General features: G+C 36.4%; 1 protein-coding gene across 1 annotated transcript in view; it reads left to right on the top strand.

Moving 5' to 3' along the window:
• LOC150103053 (phospholipid-transporting ATPase ABCA1-like) overlaps positions 1-19,817 on the top strand; it is an 859,669-nt gene that overhangs the window by 463,007 nt on the left and 376,845 nt on the right. The window contains exon 22 of the mRNA XM_090398068.1: positions 8,809-9,029. Coding sequence (XP_090254194.1) covers positions 8,809-9,029 — 221 coding nt within the window. The remainder of the gene's footprint in view (positions 1-8,808; positions 9,030-19,817) is intronic.

Genomic DNA, 19,817 nt, shown 5'->3' with positions numbered 1-19,817 from the left:
TCGTCTCCTTTGAGATGAGGCTCGACTTCCATACTTTATTAACACTTCTATACAACTACACTGCTTTCTGTTTTATTGTTTTAATGTCTGTTAAGGAGTCTGAGATGTGTGATCCAAGGTATACAAAGTCCTCTACTTCTTCAAGATGATCATTTTGATTTATATAGATGTGCCCATCTATCTTATGTTTTAATATCTTTGTTTTTTGGGAGTTTATTTTTAGTCCAAATATTTCTGTGGTTTTCCTAAGGCTGTCGAAGTGGTTTTGGGCATCTGTAATGTTGGAGTCAATGAGGACTCTATCATCTGCAAAGCTCAGGTCTTCAAGGTGCATCTGTATATATGGGTCTTTGATAAGGATTCCAGATTTAAATTGCATTAATTTAAAAATATAGTCAATCACTATGATGAAGAGATATGGGACCAGAACATCTCCCTGTAGGACTCCTGTAGTGATGGGAAAACTATCTGTTTTGTCTCCATTAACTAGTACTATGGCTTGATATCCCTGGTAGGGTGCCTTGATTGCCCTGATAAGTTTAGGTGGAATGCCATAAAGTTTGAACATTTCCCATAGTCGTTCCCTGTCAACAGAATCAAATGCTTTAGTAACATCAATAAAGTTCAAAAGCAGTGGTAGATTCTTGTCCTTTGAACCTTCTGTTAGTCTTTGTGAATGTGTTCTAGAGTACCACATTTTTTGAGGAATCCAGCCTGGTGGTTTGTATGAAGTAATGGAGTTATATGTGGTTCATTTCTATTTAATATCATTCTATTAGATTTTTAGTGGAGTAGAGAGGAGTGTGATTCCTCTGTAGTTTCAGGTTTGTTCAGGTTATCCTTTATTATTATTATTATTATTATTATTATTATTATTATTATTATTATTATTATTATTACTCCAAGACCTCATGGAGTCAAAGAGTCATCTGGGAGGTCCTTTTATCACACACACACACACACACACACAGCTCATCATACTGTGTCTTAAATACACTCAAACTCCTTGCAGACACCACACTCTCAGGCAAGGCATTCCAATCATTTACAACTCTGCACGAAAAAACCTGCCTCTCACTCCCTTACTTATGCCCTCTTTATACAGTTTCCAGGGATGACCTCTGGTTCTCCCTTGATCTCCCACTATCAGCGGGTATCTGAGGAAAGCAATATCAGATTGTGTCCCCATGGTCAGGAGGTCAAACAAGGCAGGCATTAGATGGATGAGCAGTAGCATCAAGCTTGAACTGCAAAAAAAGAAAATGTTATGGAGAATTTACGAGGAGAAAGGCGATCAGGACACCCATGAGCAGTACAAGGCTCAAGCTAGGATGGTTACCAGCATAGTAAGAAAAGCTAAATCAGATTATGAGAAGACCTTAGCCAAAGAGATCAAGGATAATCCCAAAGAGTTCTTCTGCTATGTGGCAAGTAAGAGGAAGAATGACTTCAGAAGGATAACCTTAGTGGGTGCTGATGGTATTGAGGTGACAAAATCAGATGTAATAGTCGAGTTACTGAGTGATCACTTTTCAAAAGTCTACCACCCAAGTGAAGATATCTCTATACCTATAGCAATACCTAATGTGAGAATTGAAGCTAAAGAATCAGAGGTATTAAATATATTGCAAAACTTAAATGCAAACACTGCGGTAGGCTTAGATGGAATATCAGCTCGGGTGTTGCGTGAATGTGCAAATGAATTGTCAACCCCTCTTATCTGGATATTTAATTTAAGTTTGAACTCTGGTATGGTCCCTAGGGAGTGGAAGTTAGGCAAAGTGGTTCCTTTGCATAAGGGTGGCTCTAAAACTGCGGTATTGAATTACAGACCAATCACCATCTCAGGAGTAGTGGTAAAAGTATTGGAAAAGTTGGTTAAAGACAAAATTCAAGAATGGGTGGATCAGGATATGATACTCTATAGAGGCCAACATGGTTTTGTTAAAGGTAGATCCTGCCTTAGCAATCTATTAACTATTCATAATAGAATAACATCCGAGTTTGACAAAGGAACTGGCTACACAGTGGTACTTCTGGATTTTGCTAAGGCTTTTGACAGGATACCCCATAGAACACTGTTACGCAAATTGGAGCAGATGGGAATGGATATTAAATTGGTGATATGGATAGGAGAATGGCTCAGGGAGAGATACCATAAGGTGGTGTATGGAGGAGCCGAGTCCAGAATGAGGCAGGTGACCAGTGGTGTGCCTCAGGGCTCTGTGCTTGGGCCAATGTTGTTTAATTTGTATATAAATGATATAGGAAACGGCTTAAAGGGAGATATTCAGTTATTTGCTGATGATTCAAAGTTGTGTAGTGCAATAAAAAATCAAGCTGATGTTGAAAGTTTGCAGGAGGATTTAAATAAGCTGGTAAAATTTGCAAAAGAAAATGGATGTCTGTTCAATGTGGAAAAGTGTAAAGTCATGCATTTTGGGATTAAAAGATTACCAGCTGTGTACTACATCGATAGAAAGGTACTCCAAGAGATTGATGAGGCTAGGGACTTAGGGGTATTGGTAGATAGTGAGATGAAGTTCAGAGGACACATTGCTAAGGTGTCCAAGATTGCACATAGGATTACTTGGTTGTTGAGGAACACACTGACATCCAGAGATAAAGAGGTTATTATTCCCCTTTATAAAGCATTGATACTTCCACATTTGGATTACTGTGCTCAGGTCTGGTCACCTGGATTCCTTGGAGATGAGGAGTTAATAAAACCTTTAGGTAAGAGCCGCATAAAAAGAAAATGTTGCAGCACAAAAAAAAAGCAAGCTAGGAGAAGAAAATGACAGCCATTGCAAGAAATGTGAAGTCAGACTTTGAAAATAAGTCAGCTGAGGAGCCCAAGAGAAATCCGCGAAAAAAAAAATTTTTTTTATTATCTTTCAATATGAAAGCATTATTATTATTATTAAATGATAGGTAGACCAAGGACTCACCATGTAAAGCATTCCACATAGAACTCTGGTATAAAAATTAGAACAAATGGGGATGGATATGATACTGGTTATGTAGATAAGAGGGGTGGCTGCTAGAAAGTAACAAAAATGGTATATGAAGAGGTAGAATCAAGGCAAAAACAGGTGACTAGTGGTGTGCCGCAATGTTTAGTGATAGGACCACCACTGCTTAATTTGTACATAAATAATATAGGAAATAATAAACTGAAAGAAAATATTCAGTTGTTTGTTGATGATGCAAATTAAGAAGAGTATAGGCAAAAGATAACGGATGCCAGTTTCTTCTTCTTTTCAGCCATTTTCTGTCCACTGCTGGATGAAGGTCTCCTCCAGTTCCTTCCACCTTTCTCTGTTCTTGGCGATGGTGGCTCAAATTTCCCCAACAAAATTTGACAATTCATCACTCCACCTTCTTTTAGGACATCCTCGGCCTTGTTTCCTTTCTTTTGGAACCCAGTTCGTTAGTATGGTGATCCATCGCTCATCTTCTCTTCTGGATAGATATCCAGACCATTTCCATTTTAGTCGCTTGTAGTGAAGAATAACATCAGTGATATGAGTCTGGCTAATTTAATGCCAGTTTAATGTGCAGAAATGTAAAGTTATGCATTTTAGGATAAATAGATTACAAACTGTGTACAACATTGATGGAACTGTACTCCATGAAACAGATGACGCTAGAGATTTGTGGGGGGGGGGGGGGGGTAGACAGAGAGTTAAAGTTTAGGCGACATATTGCTAAGGTTGATAAAGTAGCTCATAAGATTACTTGGCTATTGAAAAACACACTAACAAGTAGAGATAAGGAAGTTGTTATTCCTCTTTATAAGGCCTTGATACATCCACATCTGGATTACTGTGCTCAAGTCAATTCTCCTGGGTTTCTTGTGGATGAAGAAGCAGTGGAGAAGATTTAAAGATGAGTGCCCAAGATGATGAGTGGTCTGTGTAATGTTCCCTGTGAGGATAGATTGAGAGTGTGTGGATTACAGAAGTTGCTCGATAGGAAAAAAAAGAGGGCATATGATAGAAATATTTCAGAATTCATCGAGAGGAAAATTTATCACAGGGAAAACTCATTGAGAGAAAAAATCGTCACGAGGGAAAATTTATCGCAGGGAAAATCATTTCAGGAAAAATCATTGCAGAAAAAATTTGCTGAAAGCGTTAGTCGCTAGAAAATTGAAGTCAGTTTGGTTTAACACGTGTTATGTAGAGGTTGTGTGATATTTGATAGTAAATTGTATCTGAGAGATATCGTGAACTCTGACGTCAGTATAGTATTGGTTTAGTTGTTGTTTTTTTATTTACCATTGAAAATGGCTGGAAAAATATGTTGACAGGATAATCCATCAGATGTCGAAGAGATTCAGTGAATGTTACTCGAGTCCGATGATGTGAATGATAGAGTCAAATGCGAAAGTGAAAGTAATATTTTATAGTAAATTGTATCTGAGAGTACCATGAACTCTGATAGCATTTTAGTATTGGTTTTGTTGTGGTTTTTTTTTGTTTTTTTTTTTTCAAAAATTTCTAGATTAAAAAACTTAAAATAAATAAACCGCCGTATTATATTTGTATTGGTTTTTTTTTTTTTAAGTTTTATCGCATTTCAATTTCAGCACATACTAGTAATGAATGTATCTCTCCGATACACGCTATCTAAGCTACAAATCCTGGATACGAATCAGACTACCTGTTGGAAAAAACATGGATATCAAGTGCATTTGACTGTCATATCCATTAGAAAATGCGATAAACCTTCCTGCTAATGAGAACACTTAACCAGATTACCTCGCGTACGTAGCTACGTTCAGTTACCTATTGCCAGAAATGCAATTGCTTGTATTTGCTCGGTAACTAGAATCTAAATTATATCTCCTACAAGTTACATTTATTTTTGCTACTTGTTTTATCATATAATTATAGTTTTTAATGCCAGTGCAAATAAGGCATCCTTTCATATTTCTTCACTTAAGATTATATCACTCTGGAGAACAATGCCACTATCATTTGTTTTTGTTTTTTTTTTTGCTAATTATCTTAGTTGCCAATACATTTTATTCTGCCAGAACTTGATTCAAGATAATTATTTTTCTCAAACAATTATTTTATAAATTCATAAAAATCCAAATCTTAAAATAAATACAGCCTCCATCTGTTACAAATTGTTTTCTTTATTTTTTATTCATAATCTTAGAAAATTAGTTCACAGATTGCATGAAGGTTCGCTCTTTTACAATATTACCTTATAGATAATCAAACATAAATCTTGAATCATTTCACTTAATGCATAATATTTATAACATAATCTGTAATTCTTTGAACTTCAACTTTCTTGGTTTCCTGGAATTGCTCATTACATATTGAAATGAACGGCTATTATGAAGTAAACTGTTATGTACATATCTTCTGCTAATTTTGATATTATGTGGCAATTTTGAAGTAGCAATACTTTCCCTACAGTTTATCATTTGAAACATGTATAGGTGCATGCGTCAAAATGAAATTTCATTTCCAAAATTTTCATAATAGAACTAAAATTGTATTTCATCTTTGATGGCTCACCTCCCCCCCCCCCCTTCCAAACTATCACACACACACATGTGTACACCTTCTTTTTATTTCAATTCGTTATTTTTTCAAAGAAATTGTACTAGATAACTTTTAATATTCCGACACTGAAATTAAATTGTGATTATTACAAATGAGCAAATTTTGTATATTTTCTCATTTATATTATTTCCTAAGTCTTGATTATTACAACTGCTGATTGTTATCAGAAATCTGAAATCTTTAATAATCCTTTCTGGTTACTAGACAGTAATCACTAGGCTAAAATCTACGTCTTAAGATTGCCATGATATTAGTTGGATATAACTATTCTCCCTAAATATTCTTAAATATAGTACTCTTTCTCCCTCACCATCCTATTCCAGTTCTGTAACAATTAATATTCTATCTACAGAGCATGTAGTAAGAAAGAATATGAATAACTTTATATTAATTGTTATTCATATTCTTTTTAAAATTTTAAATTTAAAAAAAAATGTTTTTTTCATATCTCCATGATATCACGGTGAATTTTCATGTGATTAATTTTTCCCACGATTAAATTTCCAGCAATGAATAATCTCCGCGATGAATAGTCTCTGCGATGAATTTTCCTCATGATGAATTATCAGCGATAAGTTTTCCCTCATTGAATTGTCACCAATGAACTGTCCGGACATGAAGGGTTTTATAGGATTGATGCAGGGGAAATGTTTCAGCACTTGGCTAGAAGGGCCAGAACAAGAAGTCATCCCTGGAAGTTGAATAAAGGTGTGGTTAGTAGGGGTGTGAGGAGTAGATTTTTTTGCTTGGAGAGTTGTGAATAAGTGGAATGGGTTGTTAAAATTGGTTATGAGTGTTTTGTCTGTTAATGGGTTCAAGGTAAAGTGCTAGATTGTGTAGATAGTTTGGGTCTCCCACGATGAGTCTTTGGACTCCATGGAGGTGCTCATACAATAATAATATGAATAATAAAAGCTTATTATAGTATTTTCATTGTATCCTTTACTATTGCTATAATAGTGGTAAAGGTCTTAGTATTTATCCAACAACCAGGATTATTTTACATATTCAGATTTCCTTTTATGGCACAAACTAAAAGAATCTCTATGATGGCACTAAACTGTTCTACCAACATGTTTTCAAATTTAATTTTATCGTTCCTTGCAACACCCATCACTTATACTCCTCACACAAAATTTTCATTATTCTTCTGCTGATACAACCATAGTGTTATCTTTCTCTGTGTTCTGCTTAATCTTATTATTTGTTTATTTCACACATACTCTGTTTTTGACTCTTGACCTGAGTGAGAGTGCAGTGCAACTTTGATGGTTTTAAATAGCCTTGATATTTCTTTCAAGAACTGTTAATCTCTTCCTGTGGTTTTAAGTTGGTACATAATATGTCCCCACATGAGTTAGGTATAAAAATCGGAGATATATATTCCTGAACTCCTTCCTGTGCTTGTCATAATCTCATATTCTTGTTCCATTCCTCCCTTCCCTGTGGTGTGCATCACTATTCTTGCCATAGCTACATGTTCACTCACTCATTGAGAGCAACACAGTCACCACAATTGCTATTCTTTCACACAAGCGCTATTTCCCAGCACTTGTGTGCCTCTTGTTCTTCCTTTTATCATGTGCCATGTTTAGGTTACCACTAGACTTGAAGGTTACCTTCAAGTCTAGTGGTAAGACATTACGTTGGTTATTCATTACTGTATTTGTTAGGGAAATTGCAATGTTGACTAATATTAACTAAAAGAAATTTACTTGATACTCCCAACTACCCTAACGTCAACAAATTTGGTTGCATGAAACTGCCCAAATTGGGGAATTCCTCATCGTTTGCACTTCAGCTCAACAGCCAAGGATGCTGAATTATCTCACTAGGGGGAATGCGTTAGGACTTTAAGCCTAATCTCAGTTGATATGCTTTAACTTCGTTACTTAGTGTAGTACCTTTGTGCACATATCTTATTATATTTTGTTCCCTGGTAATGGCAATTTGACTTTGCTGAAATATTGTTAGTATTAATTAAATTTATTTTAGTTAATATTAGTCTATGTTGTAATTTCCTTAAAAAATAATAATTCAGTCCTTCAATTGTAACTTAATAAATTAATTTTTTCTTTCTTCAGTATTTTAGAAAAACATAGCATTGTTTTTGTCTGTTATTCTTACTTACCATAACCATTGTTACACACACACACACACACACACACATACATATGCTCGGGCACTCTTATAAAAAGTGCCAATTTATAAAAATAGTATTGTATATGGTTCCAATACGTGTTCAAATGTTCATTGTTCAAAGTAATACACTGAAAAGCCTTTACATTTTAGTCATATAAATAAGGTGAAAAATCTTTATTCTGAGTGAGTTTCTTCATTTTTGAAATTGAATCCTTTTTAAAAGTAAAGGCTAAATATTTTATACAAACATTAAAAGAAATGTGTCAGTGCCAGTTGAAAAGAGCAGCAAAAGCTGAGTCTATGAAGTGTTTAGGGAAAAACAAAAGCTGCAAAAGAAGATGATATTTTAAATAGTTTAATGACTATAATTGTATCACTTTTCTTGCTAATATTTGGGTTTTTTGGGGATGAGGAAGTGGAGAAGATCAGAGGCAAGCAACAAAGATAATGGTTTGTGGAATGTTTCCTATGAAGATAGATTGAGGGTGTGTAGATTGCAGAAGTTGGTTGATAGGAGAAAAAAGAGGGGATATGATAGAAACAGTTAAGTTGCTTAAATGGGTTTATAGGATTGATGCAGGGAAAATGTTTCAGCACTATCCTGGAGGGGCCAGAACAAGAGATCATCCATGTAAGTTGAATAAAGGTGTGGTTAGTAGGAGTGTGAGGACTAGAATTTTTGCTTGGAGAGTTGTGAATGAGTGGAATGGGTTGCCAGAAGCAGTTACGAGTGCTTTGTCTGTTAATGGGTTAAAGGAGATAGGGTGTGTGTTGATAGTTTGGGTCTCTGGAGATGAGTCTTCAGACTCAATGGAGGTACCCATACAATAATAATATTTACTTGACTCTTTAATCCCATTGAAAACTTTTTTTTAATAATGGATAGATTATAGCAAAGGTACAAATTACAAAAGAATTTTATTCAAAATTTTTATATCTTGGTGTAATGATAGCAAATGTATTTGAATTTGTTTGGATTGAGTAAATGCAAGGATATCATTTCTGTACATTCTAGTGATTTACTATTTATACAAAATTCTTTAACTATACACTCACTTTTATTTCATTTCTATTTTAGATGATACTCATAATACTGGTGAAGTTCTTGATTTTATTCAACTCTCAATACCATCTGCTTCAGTTTTAGAAGAACATGGTTCTGAAATTGTATTCAGTTTACCTCAACGCTCACCTGATGGGAAACCATACAATTACGCAGCCTTTTTTAGCCAACTCGAAGCTAATTTGAGTGATTTAGGATTTTCGAACTATGGGCTAACAAGTACAACATTAGAAGAGGTATAAGTTTATTGTAGTATAAATTCTTAATTATTATTACTTTTGTTATTGTCATTATTATTGTCAACTCTCTACCAGGAAACATAAGTCGATCTATGGTGGTAGTAGCATGAACTCCACAAATTGCCATTTTCTGTTCTGTACTTAACTCAGTGCAAGTTCTAACTGTTACTTGGGAAAAATTAGATTTGCTGTACATATTTTCAATAGGAAAATTAATGTGTTGTTATCATTATTAACAAAAAGTAATAGCAATGTAGAGTAACATACTTCACAGCCTCAAAATTTAATTTTCTTCTCTTGGGATCGACATTGTATCATTAAATGTAAGAAGACTCAATAACAAAACAGGAATTTATTGCACAAACTTGCAAAGAATGAGACTGCCATATTCTTTGTCTGCAGGAGACCCATCAGAGCAGCAGCGCAAAGTCCCTCATATTCTAGGAATGAGACATTAAAGAATGACCACATAAAAAATATGGAAGTACTATCTTTGTAAAACAGGGGTGACTATCACAAGTCACAGACCACAAGAAAACCTTGTAGTCCCATCTGTTTATAAGCCTACAGCATGAAATGTCAAGGATATTAACTACCTTGCAATACAAACAGAAAAATATAAACATATTTAGTGGAGATATTAGCAAATCAATCAAGTTAGTGAATATGTGGAACAGTGGAACATAATGCTTTGATTTAACACAACTCAAAACTATCTCCTTTTGACACTGCCAGGTGAAGCAGATATAAAGTCAGAGTTAAAATTATTATTATTATTATTATTATTATTATTATTATTATTATTCAGGCCTCCATGGAATCGAAAGACTCATCGTGGGAGGTCCTTCCTAAGAACATAAAGTCTGTCAAGACTCATCGAGGGGAGGTCCCCCCTAAGAAACACAAAGTCTATCATACCACTCCTTAAACTCATTGACCGTTCTCGCTCTCACCACTCCATCAGGCAATGCATTCCACGGTTCAACCACCCTCCACGCAAAGAAACCACTCCTCAACCTCTTGCTCACAGTTTCCTTTTGTAACTTCCAGGGATGGCCTCTTGTCATCACTCCTTCCCGCTGTTCATCCAAGCGAAAGAACTCCCCAGTGTCAACCCTGTAACCACCTCTCAACAGTTTAAAAGTCTCAATCATATCACCTCTCCTTCTTCTATTCACCAAACTCTGCAGTCCACATTCCCTCAGCCAATCCTCATAACTATCTTTGTACAGTCCTGAAACTATCTTTGTCATCTGTCTTTGTATTCTTTCCACAGTTAATTTATCCCCTTCAAATCCTGGGGACCAAATCTGAGAACAATAGTCCAAGTGTGGTCTGATCAGAGACTTATACAACGGAATGATAACCCTCTTATCTCTGCAGGTCAGTGTCCTTCTCATAATTGCAGCAATCCTCTGTGTTACCTTTACCACCTTTGCAATATGTCCCCTAAACTTCAGGTTTCTATCAATCATCAACCCCAGATCTCTTGTCTCCCCTACTTCCTCCAGTATAACTCCTCCCATAGAGTATGCAGCATCCCATCGATGTTTCCCAAACCTCAAGACATTACATTTTGCTGCATTAAACTGACATCCCCATTCATTTGCCCATCTACCTAGCTTATTCAAATCCTCTTGCAGGGCTACCACATCTGCACTATTACTAATAATCTATCCCAGCTTTGCATCATCCGCAAACAACTGAATCCCCTTGCAATCCACTGGCAATGTCATTGATATAAAGGTTAAACAATATAGGTCCTAGTACTGAGCCCTGTGGGACCCCACTTGTAACCCTCTGCCTCCTTGAAATTGCTCCACCATACACAACTCTCTGATACCTATCAGACAGCCAATCCTGCATCCAATTGACCAATCTGACATCCAGACCCATGTGCTGCAACTTAAATATCAGCTTATCATGTGGCACCCTGTCAAATGCCTTTGCTAAGTCTAAGAAAATTGCAGTATATGCCTTTCCCTCATCTAATGTTCTTGTAACTTTATTATAAAAGGCTAGCATATTGCTAAAACAAGAGCGCCCTTTCACAAATCCATGTTGACTCTCACAGATAACATTACCCTCATCTGCCCAATGTTGTATATGGTCCCTCACTACTTTCTCCAAGATCTTAACAACTACTGATGACACACAGACTGGCCTATAATTAAACACTTCCAGTCTGCTCCCGCCGTTATGCAATGGCACTATCTTACCTTCCTTCCATTCCATGGGCACCTTTCCAGCAGCCAGCCTTTCATTGAAAAGCGAAGTGAAAGGCACTGTCAGTTCCTTAGCACATTCTCTCAAAACTCATGGTGAAATACCATCAAGTCCCAAAGATTTACTGACATCCAGAGTACTCAGTATCTGAAACACACTCCCCTCCTGTACCTCTAAACCTTGAACCAGTCCTATCCCTCTAGCATTAAAACTGACTCCTCTAGGATGAAATACTCCAATAAAGTGTTCATTGAACAATTCCACAATGTCCTCTGCATCAGTCACTCTATTCTCATTTTTATCCCACAATATCATTCTTCCACAGTCATATCTCCTCCTACTGGCCACATAGCTAAAAAATTCCCTAGGATTTTCTTTGGATCTTAGGGCCAACCTCCTCTCATATTCCGGTTTCGCTTTCCGTACCACACTAGTCACTCTTCTGGCCTGTGTCTTGACTTTATATTTGCTACTAATCTAAAATACAATTTTTAAAATAAAATTTGCTACTACTAAAAATCTTGACTTTATATTTGCTACTACTAACATTGCTAATAACTGTGTGAAATAGTCTCTGGGCTAGTATCACATTCATTACAGGCCTGTCGTGATTTAAATTAAGAGCATGGTTACACCTAACTTTATTACTTTTCACCAATGCTATGCTCCAGCTTTGGGAAAGCAAATTGGGTAACCTTCATAGCATGCTTAAAAGAAAACATTAATGACATTGCACCAACCTTCCAAAATTACCCTGTCTCATTAAGATGCTGCAGAAAATATCAAGACTACACATTCCAAGAGGATGTAGAGCATAGGGAAAAGTTGAAACATTGAAAGTTGCAGAAAGGCATGGAATCTTATGAGAAGATTTAATACAGATTTTATTTAAAAATAAAATAAAATAAAAATATATAATACCTTTGAGTTTCTGCTGATCAGATAGCCCATCATGTACTATTAAATGACAAATAAAATCTACTGCCATCTATTGAGAAACAAGCAAGAAAAATAAAAAGAAGTCAGACTGAGATAGACAGTTTTAGTTCGCATTTTGATAAACAACTTAATATGGTTATTAAGTCCCTAAAATAAGAAGTTGGAGGACTTTGTGTAATAAACAAATATTAAATTTTGGCCTAAATACTAAACATTGGATTTTGTGCCTATTTTACAACTATCTTGAAACACATTCATTACTACCAATCTATAGGAAAGGCAGAATCATTGTCTTTCTAAAAACAAGTAAATTGCCAAAACAATAAAAAAAAGAACTATAGGTGCATTTCTTTCCTCTCCAATCTGTATAAACCACATTAAAGGATGATCACCAACAGACTTAGTTCTTGCTTCGAAAAATAATTTAATCCAGACCAATCTGGCTATAAATCTTTCACACCACAGATCTTATCCAGTACATGGAAGAAGTATTTAAAAAGAAGCTTAATGCATAACTTGTACCCTAGACTTCTCCTTAGTCAAGTTTATAGCATCAGTGAAAAGACGTACTGTCAGAGAGTTCCTGAAAGATTTGTGATTTTTGTTGATTTATTAAGTGTTTTCTTAGATTTAATTGTGTATTTTTAGTATATATTGTAGTTTTATTAGTATAGTTATTGTACTAAAGTGTTTTATAACATAATTTCAAAGAAATTATTAGTTCTTACTATTCCTGAAAATGGCGCCAAAAACTTGTCGTAACAAGGCAGGGACTAAAGCTAAAGTTGCTACTGAGGAGAGCATTTGTCCTAAACAAAAACACTGCTGCAGTGATGATAATAATTTATCTGAGGATACACTGACATTAGTAATAGCTTGATTAAAAGAAATTATTAGGGAATTGGAAAAGTGGAAAAACGTTTGTTTAAACTTCGACAGGATAAGAAAAAGGATGAGAACAACAACAGGCAGGAAAATACTGAACTTGGTAATCAAATACTGATAACAACAAGGTAAGTCCATTAATATCTAAGAAAAAAGAGGTAATATGGTATGGCGACTCAATTTTAAGATTTGCGCTTGCCGAGGGAGTCACCACTTCTAGTTTCCCAGGAGCAAAAATTAAAAATATGACAAACGTAATTCAAATGACAAATGGCAAATGGTAGTGCTGGTAGATACAAATAATTTAAGTGGTGACAAACATAGTATGAGAGAAGATATGAAAGGTCTGTTTGAAGAAGCGAGAAAGAAATGCGAAAGAGTAAAAATTATAGGATTACTACATGGGTATGATAGTACTGAGTTAAGAAGGGGGGGGGAATGATAGCAAATTATTTCAAGTGCAGGCTATGTAGACGATATGGATGTGAGTTTTTAGATGTGTGGGGTGTGTTTGATGGCAGAAAAGATCTGTATAAGAATGATGGCCTGCACTTGAATTCATTTGGCATCAAAAGCCTGGAGAAAATACTTATTGGTATGAGACTTAATGCAGAGAGAGTCAGGGAAACTAGATCATCAAGGGAGGAATGGGGAAAATGTGTGTAAAAGTTCAACGATGGTATACAAAATATGATAAAGATATGAATGCCTTTTGAACATGGTTATGTATGTGGCGAAGGAGCGTAAAAATATGCTTTGGGTTCGGACCTTTTAAGTATGTCTGGGGAGGGAAAAGAGAAAATTCTAGAACAAGACCAAATACGTTGCATATCTAATTATAAGAATAGGCTAGGTCGTAATTTATTATGTCTATACACAAATGCTAGGAGCATTAACAAAGGGGTTCAGTTTGTTGCTTTATTGAATACGATGTGGCCTAAGATTGTTGGCATTAGTGAAACCTGGCTATCAGAATCAGATATGGTAAGTGGGATCGAGTGTAACGGATCCACTATTTTTAGGAATGACAGAAGAGATAGGAGAGGAGGAGTGCTACTAATGATATCAGATGATTTAAGTCCAGTTAGGGTAGTAATACAAGAAAACAATGATGGTAACAATGTTCCATGTAGCGATGAGTTTGAGTCTATTTGGTGTGAAGTGGAGGTTAACAGAATGAATTATATGGTGGGATGTTGCTACAGACCTGGCAGCTCAGTTGTAGGGGACAAAGAAATGCATCGCCAATTTAGCCTTATGGGTTTCAAGCGAATGATCATTATGGATGACTTTAATTTTCCAAACATTGGTTGGGTAGAAGAGAAATCTCATGATCAGAAAGAACAGGAATTTATTGAATTGTTGCGAGATAACTTTCTCAAGCAGCATGTGAAAGAAGGAACTCAAGGTCAAAGAGTGTTGAATTTGCTCATAGCATCAGAAGGGATCTCTGTCAAGAATATGGCTATTTTACCACCAATTGGTGACAGTGATCATGCTGTTCTTTCTTGGAAAGTATCTATTTGTATTGAAGCTTCGATTAAATCAGGCTACATGCTAAATTACAAAGCTGGAAATTATGATCAACTTAGAAGAATACTATCTTTGGTCCCATGGTATGAGTTACTGAATGGAAAAATGTCAGCAATGCATGGGAATCTTTGAAAAAGTACTGGATGTGCAGCCTTATTAAGCTAAAGATCCACAAGAACTTGATGTGGAAAGAATATCGTGAGAGGAGTTATGAAATATATAAAGCTCAAGCCAGAAAAGCTAAAACGGAATATGAAAAGAAATTGGCCATCCAAGCTAAAGGCAATCCAATATAATTTTATCGTTATGTTGCAAGCAAAAGAAAGAATGAATGTGGAAAAATAACTTTATTGAATGCAGATGGTACACAAGTGTCTGAAGCTAAGGAGATTGTTCAGTTAATGAGTGCTCACTTTGCTAAGATATATCAACCAGGTGTATGTAGCATGGTGCATGGTGCTACTGCTACGTTGGATGAAGAGTTATAGGTTCATGAAAATGAGGTTGAAGAGCTCTTGCATAACCTGGATAAGAATTTGTCAATAGGAACAGATGAAATATCTGCCCATTTGTTAAAGGAATGTTCAGCTGAATTGGCTAGGCCTTTCACACATTTGTATAACTTGAGTCTCATCTCAGGAATGATACCACAGGAATGGAAGGAATGTATGATAGTTCCATTGCACAAGGGTGGTGCAAAAACTGATGTGTCTAACTACCAACCTATTAGTATCTCTGGTGTGGTAGTGAAGATTTTAGAGAAGTTGGTAAGAACTCACATACAGAAATAGGTAGACAAGCATTCTATACTGTACAGGGAACAGCATGGGTTTACTAAAGGAAGGTCATGTTTTAGCAATTTGCTCATATTTTATAACAATGTTACCGCCGAGAAGCTGGGATTGCTTGTTTGAGGAAAGTTCCTCTCAAGCCCCAGCAAAGACTGTTTCTCCTTTCCCACTATCTCCTATCTCGCTTTTACCACAGTTGGTCCTTGGTAGGACATATATCTCGGTACTGTCCCGAATGGACAGGGCTATCCGTTCAGCCATGAGATCATGGCTTCGACTGCTGCCTGACACTCCTACTGCATATTTCCTTGCGAGGATGAAGGATGGTGGGCTTGGGGTTCCATCACTTAGATGGCTGATCCCATGCCTGCGGCTGTCAAGAATCGCACAGTTAGAACTATCTTCTTCTCCCATCTGTAGACAAGCTTTCTATAGCCCATTAATACAAGAAGACTTTAGGCGGGCTAAAGGCTGGTCCCATTATCAAGGTACTTTAATCGAGTTAGCACCTACAGAACACAAGAGATAGGCATCTCTGTTGCACTGTTCTGTAGATGGTGCTCCTTTAAAAGAGTCATATCTGGTGCCTCCCCGGCATGATTGGGTAAGGAATGGCAATAGACTCCTCCCTGGGTTTGAGTATATTGACCTTATCAGGATGAGGATCAATACCCTGCCTACTCGAGACTTCACAGCTCGATGGGGTAGTGACGACTCCAACTGTAGGGCTGGCTGCCACTACAGTAAGACATTGTCTCATATAGCCCAGTGTTGCTTTCACACCCATGGGGTCCACGTGAGGAGGCATGATGTCGTGGTCTCCATTCTGAACAACTTCTTTAAGAACAAAAGTTGGAAGACTGCAGTGGAACCACATTATAGGACCTCCACCGGTTTGCGTAAGCCAGACAGTGATTAAAAGAGATGGTGACGTTTGGGTAGTTGATGCCCAGATGGTGGGAACAGAGCACCCACTAGCCTATAGCCATAATAATAAAGTAAATTATCATAAATATAACCAAGATCTAGTTAGTTTAAGATACGGGAGGAACATGGGGCAACTCCGAGGTTTACCAGCACCACCATCTGTTTACATGGCATATGGAGTGCAGATAGTTATAAGAACTTAAAACAGCTTGGGCTTACGCTGAAGGAGATAAAAGTTCTTTCCTTGCAGGCCCTACAGGGCACTGGTGGCATGGCATTGCCACCAGAGAATGACTACAATGATAACTAGAACAGGCATAGGGTAAAACACTTGTAAAGGCTTAGGCCTATATCAAATCCAGATGGGATGTCTGGACGTGATGTAAGGGTAGTACTGCCGATAACCAATACAAAGATTAATTTTTAAAAAAAAAAAAATAAAAACTAACCTAGTGGTGTACCTCAGGGCTCAGTCCTTGGACTGTTATTGTTCAATCTATACATTAATGACATCAAGCAGGGTCTATTATCAGATTTGCAATTGTTTGCTGATGATGCGAAGATAGGCAGGGAAATCAGGGATGCTACTGATATTCAGAAATTACAAAATGATTTGAATAGACTAGAAATCTGGGCTAACGAAAATGGCTGTCAGTTTAATGTTAGTAAGTATAAAGTTATACACTTTGGCTTGATTAGAGTTCCAGCATCATATTATATTTGCAGGGTTATGCTACAAGAAACTGAAGAGGCAAGGGATCTTGGTGTATTGATGGATAAGAATTTAAAGTTCAAAGGTCACATAACAAAAGTTGCAAATACAACTCAGAGGGTAATTGGTATGTTGACATGTCAGGATAAGAAAGTAATTTTGCTCTTTATAAGGCTTTGATAAGACCACACTTGGATTACTGTACACAGATTTGGTCTCCCGGGTTCCAAGAGGATAAAGAAGCTGTGGAAACGGTGAAGAAGAGTTACAAAGATTATATCCGGATTATGAGATTTAGATTATGAGGACAGATTGCAAGTATGTGGATTACAGACTCTGGTTAACAGAAGAAAGAGGGGTGATATGATAGAGGTCTATGAACTTTTGAATGGGTGTTATAGCGTTTCAACTGATGAAATTTTTTGTTATATGGAAGGCGGGGAAAGAACACGGGGTCATCCATAGAAGTTAAGGTTGTTCTCGGTCAAGAAAGGGTTAAGAGCTAGGTTTTTCTCCCAGAGAGCAGTGAGTGAGTGGAATAATTTTCCTTTACAGGTAGTGCGTGTATCTAGTGTGAATGAATTCAAGGATTGGGTAATTTACAGCCTCCCTCAATGAGTCCTTGATTCCCTGGAGATCTTAGATAATAATAATAATAATAATTATCAAGGCCTACAAACTCACATGTCTTTTGCTATCTCTGTTGGAAAATAAATGGTTCTTTTGCAATGAATACATCTCACAAACACACTGCACTGAACAAAATTGCACAAATTCAATTCCCCCAACAATGATACCTTTGCAATCATTGTTCTACCATATTGGCACAATACTAACAGTATTGAATTTAAGCAAAAATAAAAGGGCTTGCTTAAAATTAAATAACTCAGTCTATCACACACATATATAAAACAAAAAACATACAATGAATTAACCTATTATTATTAAATAAATTTTGAAAACAATTAAATATTTATCTTTCAGCAGCACTAATAACCAACAATTTATACAGTGCAATAGAAACATTTAAGTTACTTAAAGGGTTTTATAGGATTGGTGCAAGGAAAGTGTTTCAACACTTGGCAAGAGGGGACAGAACAAGAGGTCATTCCTGAAAGTTGATTAAAAGTGTGGTTAGTATGGATAGCTCTGGCTGTGAGGACTAAATTTTTTGCTTGGAGAATGGGGAATGCTTTGTTTGTTAATGAATTCAAGGAGAGGTATAATAGATATTGTATGGGTAGTTTGGGTCTCTCATGATGATTCTCCAGACCATGCAGGTGCCCACACAATAATAATAATAATAATGGGCACTTTATCACCATTAACAATCACTGGTGTCACCTTTCCATAATCACCCTTTCTCTTACTTTTCACATTTGATTCCATCCTCACCAGCCAGTCCATGATAGTAAAGTACAATAGGCTTATCACCCTTAGTGGGTGTGATTCACATTTAAAAAAAAAATCTAAAAGCACTCTCGATCTCACCGGTGAACCTTCAGTATTCTTTATCTTCTATCCAGATCCAATATACTATTGATTTCTTGTTTTGAATGTTGCTCCCATGAAGTAACACTAACATAATGAACAGACAAGAAATCATTATAAAAATGACAAGTGGGATGATCTTTGTGCTTTTAATACCTCATTTGTTTGTTTGAGTAATTGTTTTCAGTCTTCTGATCCAAACCATTTCATTTAACACATTCACTTAAATAATTCTTATTGGTATAGAAACATTAATTTCTTTGTTGGACTTTAAATTCTTCTCTTGCTTCTCAAAGAATGTGCCAAGGTGCTTCCCCCCCCCCCCTCCCACACAACACACACAGGAATTAGAACTCAACACCTCTCAGCAAAAGACAGAACAATTTACAGCAATAGTAGAAGCACTATAGACGGCATAAAAAATCAGAACCATATTACATTGATAGAACAGACAAGAAATCTGGTTCGAAATCTCACTCTAGAGGGACGGAAAATTAAATTCTGCTGGGTGAAAGTACATACTGGAATAGCAGGAAACGAGAGAGCAGATCAGTTGGCTAAAGAAGCAGCTAGAAACGAACGGCTAGAAACAAGTTACCATAAATTCTTGAAATCTGCAATAAAAACACTTGCAGAAGAGAAAAGCCTACACATGTGGGAAGAAGAATGGAAAACATCAAAAAACGGATCAACAACCTAGCATCAGAAACAGACTCTGGCTGAAAGGACACGCATTTCTCCAGGTTTAACCACTCTACTAACGGGACACAGAAAACTAAGACACAACTTACACAGATTCCATATCCTGGAATCACCATCGTGCATTTGCAGTCCACACCTTCAACAGACTGTTGACCACATACTTTGCGACTCTCAGCTATTGGACTCTATCCGGATGCCCCTAATGCAACACGTCATCACTTTCGGAGACAAGTGGCCAGTGTCAAGACAGAGACTTATCGAAAAGTATTACATAGAATTAATTAAATTTGCTAATAAAATCAACTTCCAGTCCCTGTGATCTAACATAAATACTGTTATTATGTGAATATATGTATATATAAAGTATAGCGATAATATATGTATATATAAAAATCTAAATGTAAATATGAAAATTCATACAAAAATATAAATAGAAATGTTAATCAGTACTTATAAGCTACATGTAATATAAGCATCATAATATAAGTCAATGCAATAGAGCATGTAGGAATAAATTACCTTCTGGTAGGGTTAAAAACACACACACACACACACACGCACGCACGCACGCACACACAC

Source organism: Typopeltis vanoorti, chromosome 9 (genome assembly GCF_054136105.1).
Source record: "Typopeltis vanoorti isolate ZY-2024b chromosome 9, IOZ_Tvanoo_1.0, whole genome shotgun sequence".
Lineage (NCBI taxonomy): Eukaryota > Metazoa > Arthropoda > Arachnida > Uropygi > Thelyphonidae > Typopeltis > Typopeltis vanoorti.
This window is presented reverse-complemented; position numbering and strand designations above follow the sequence as displayed.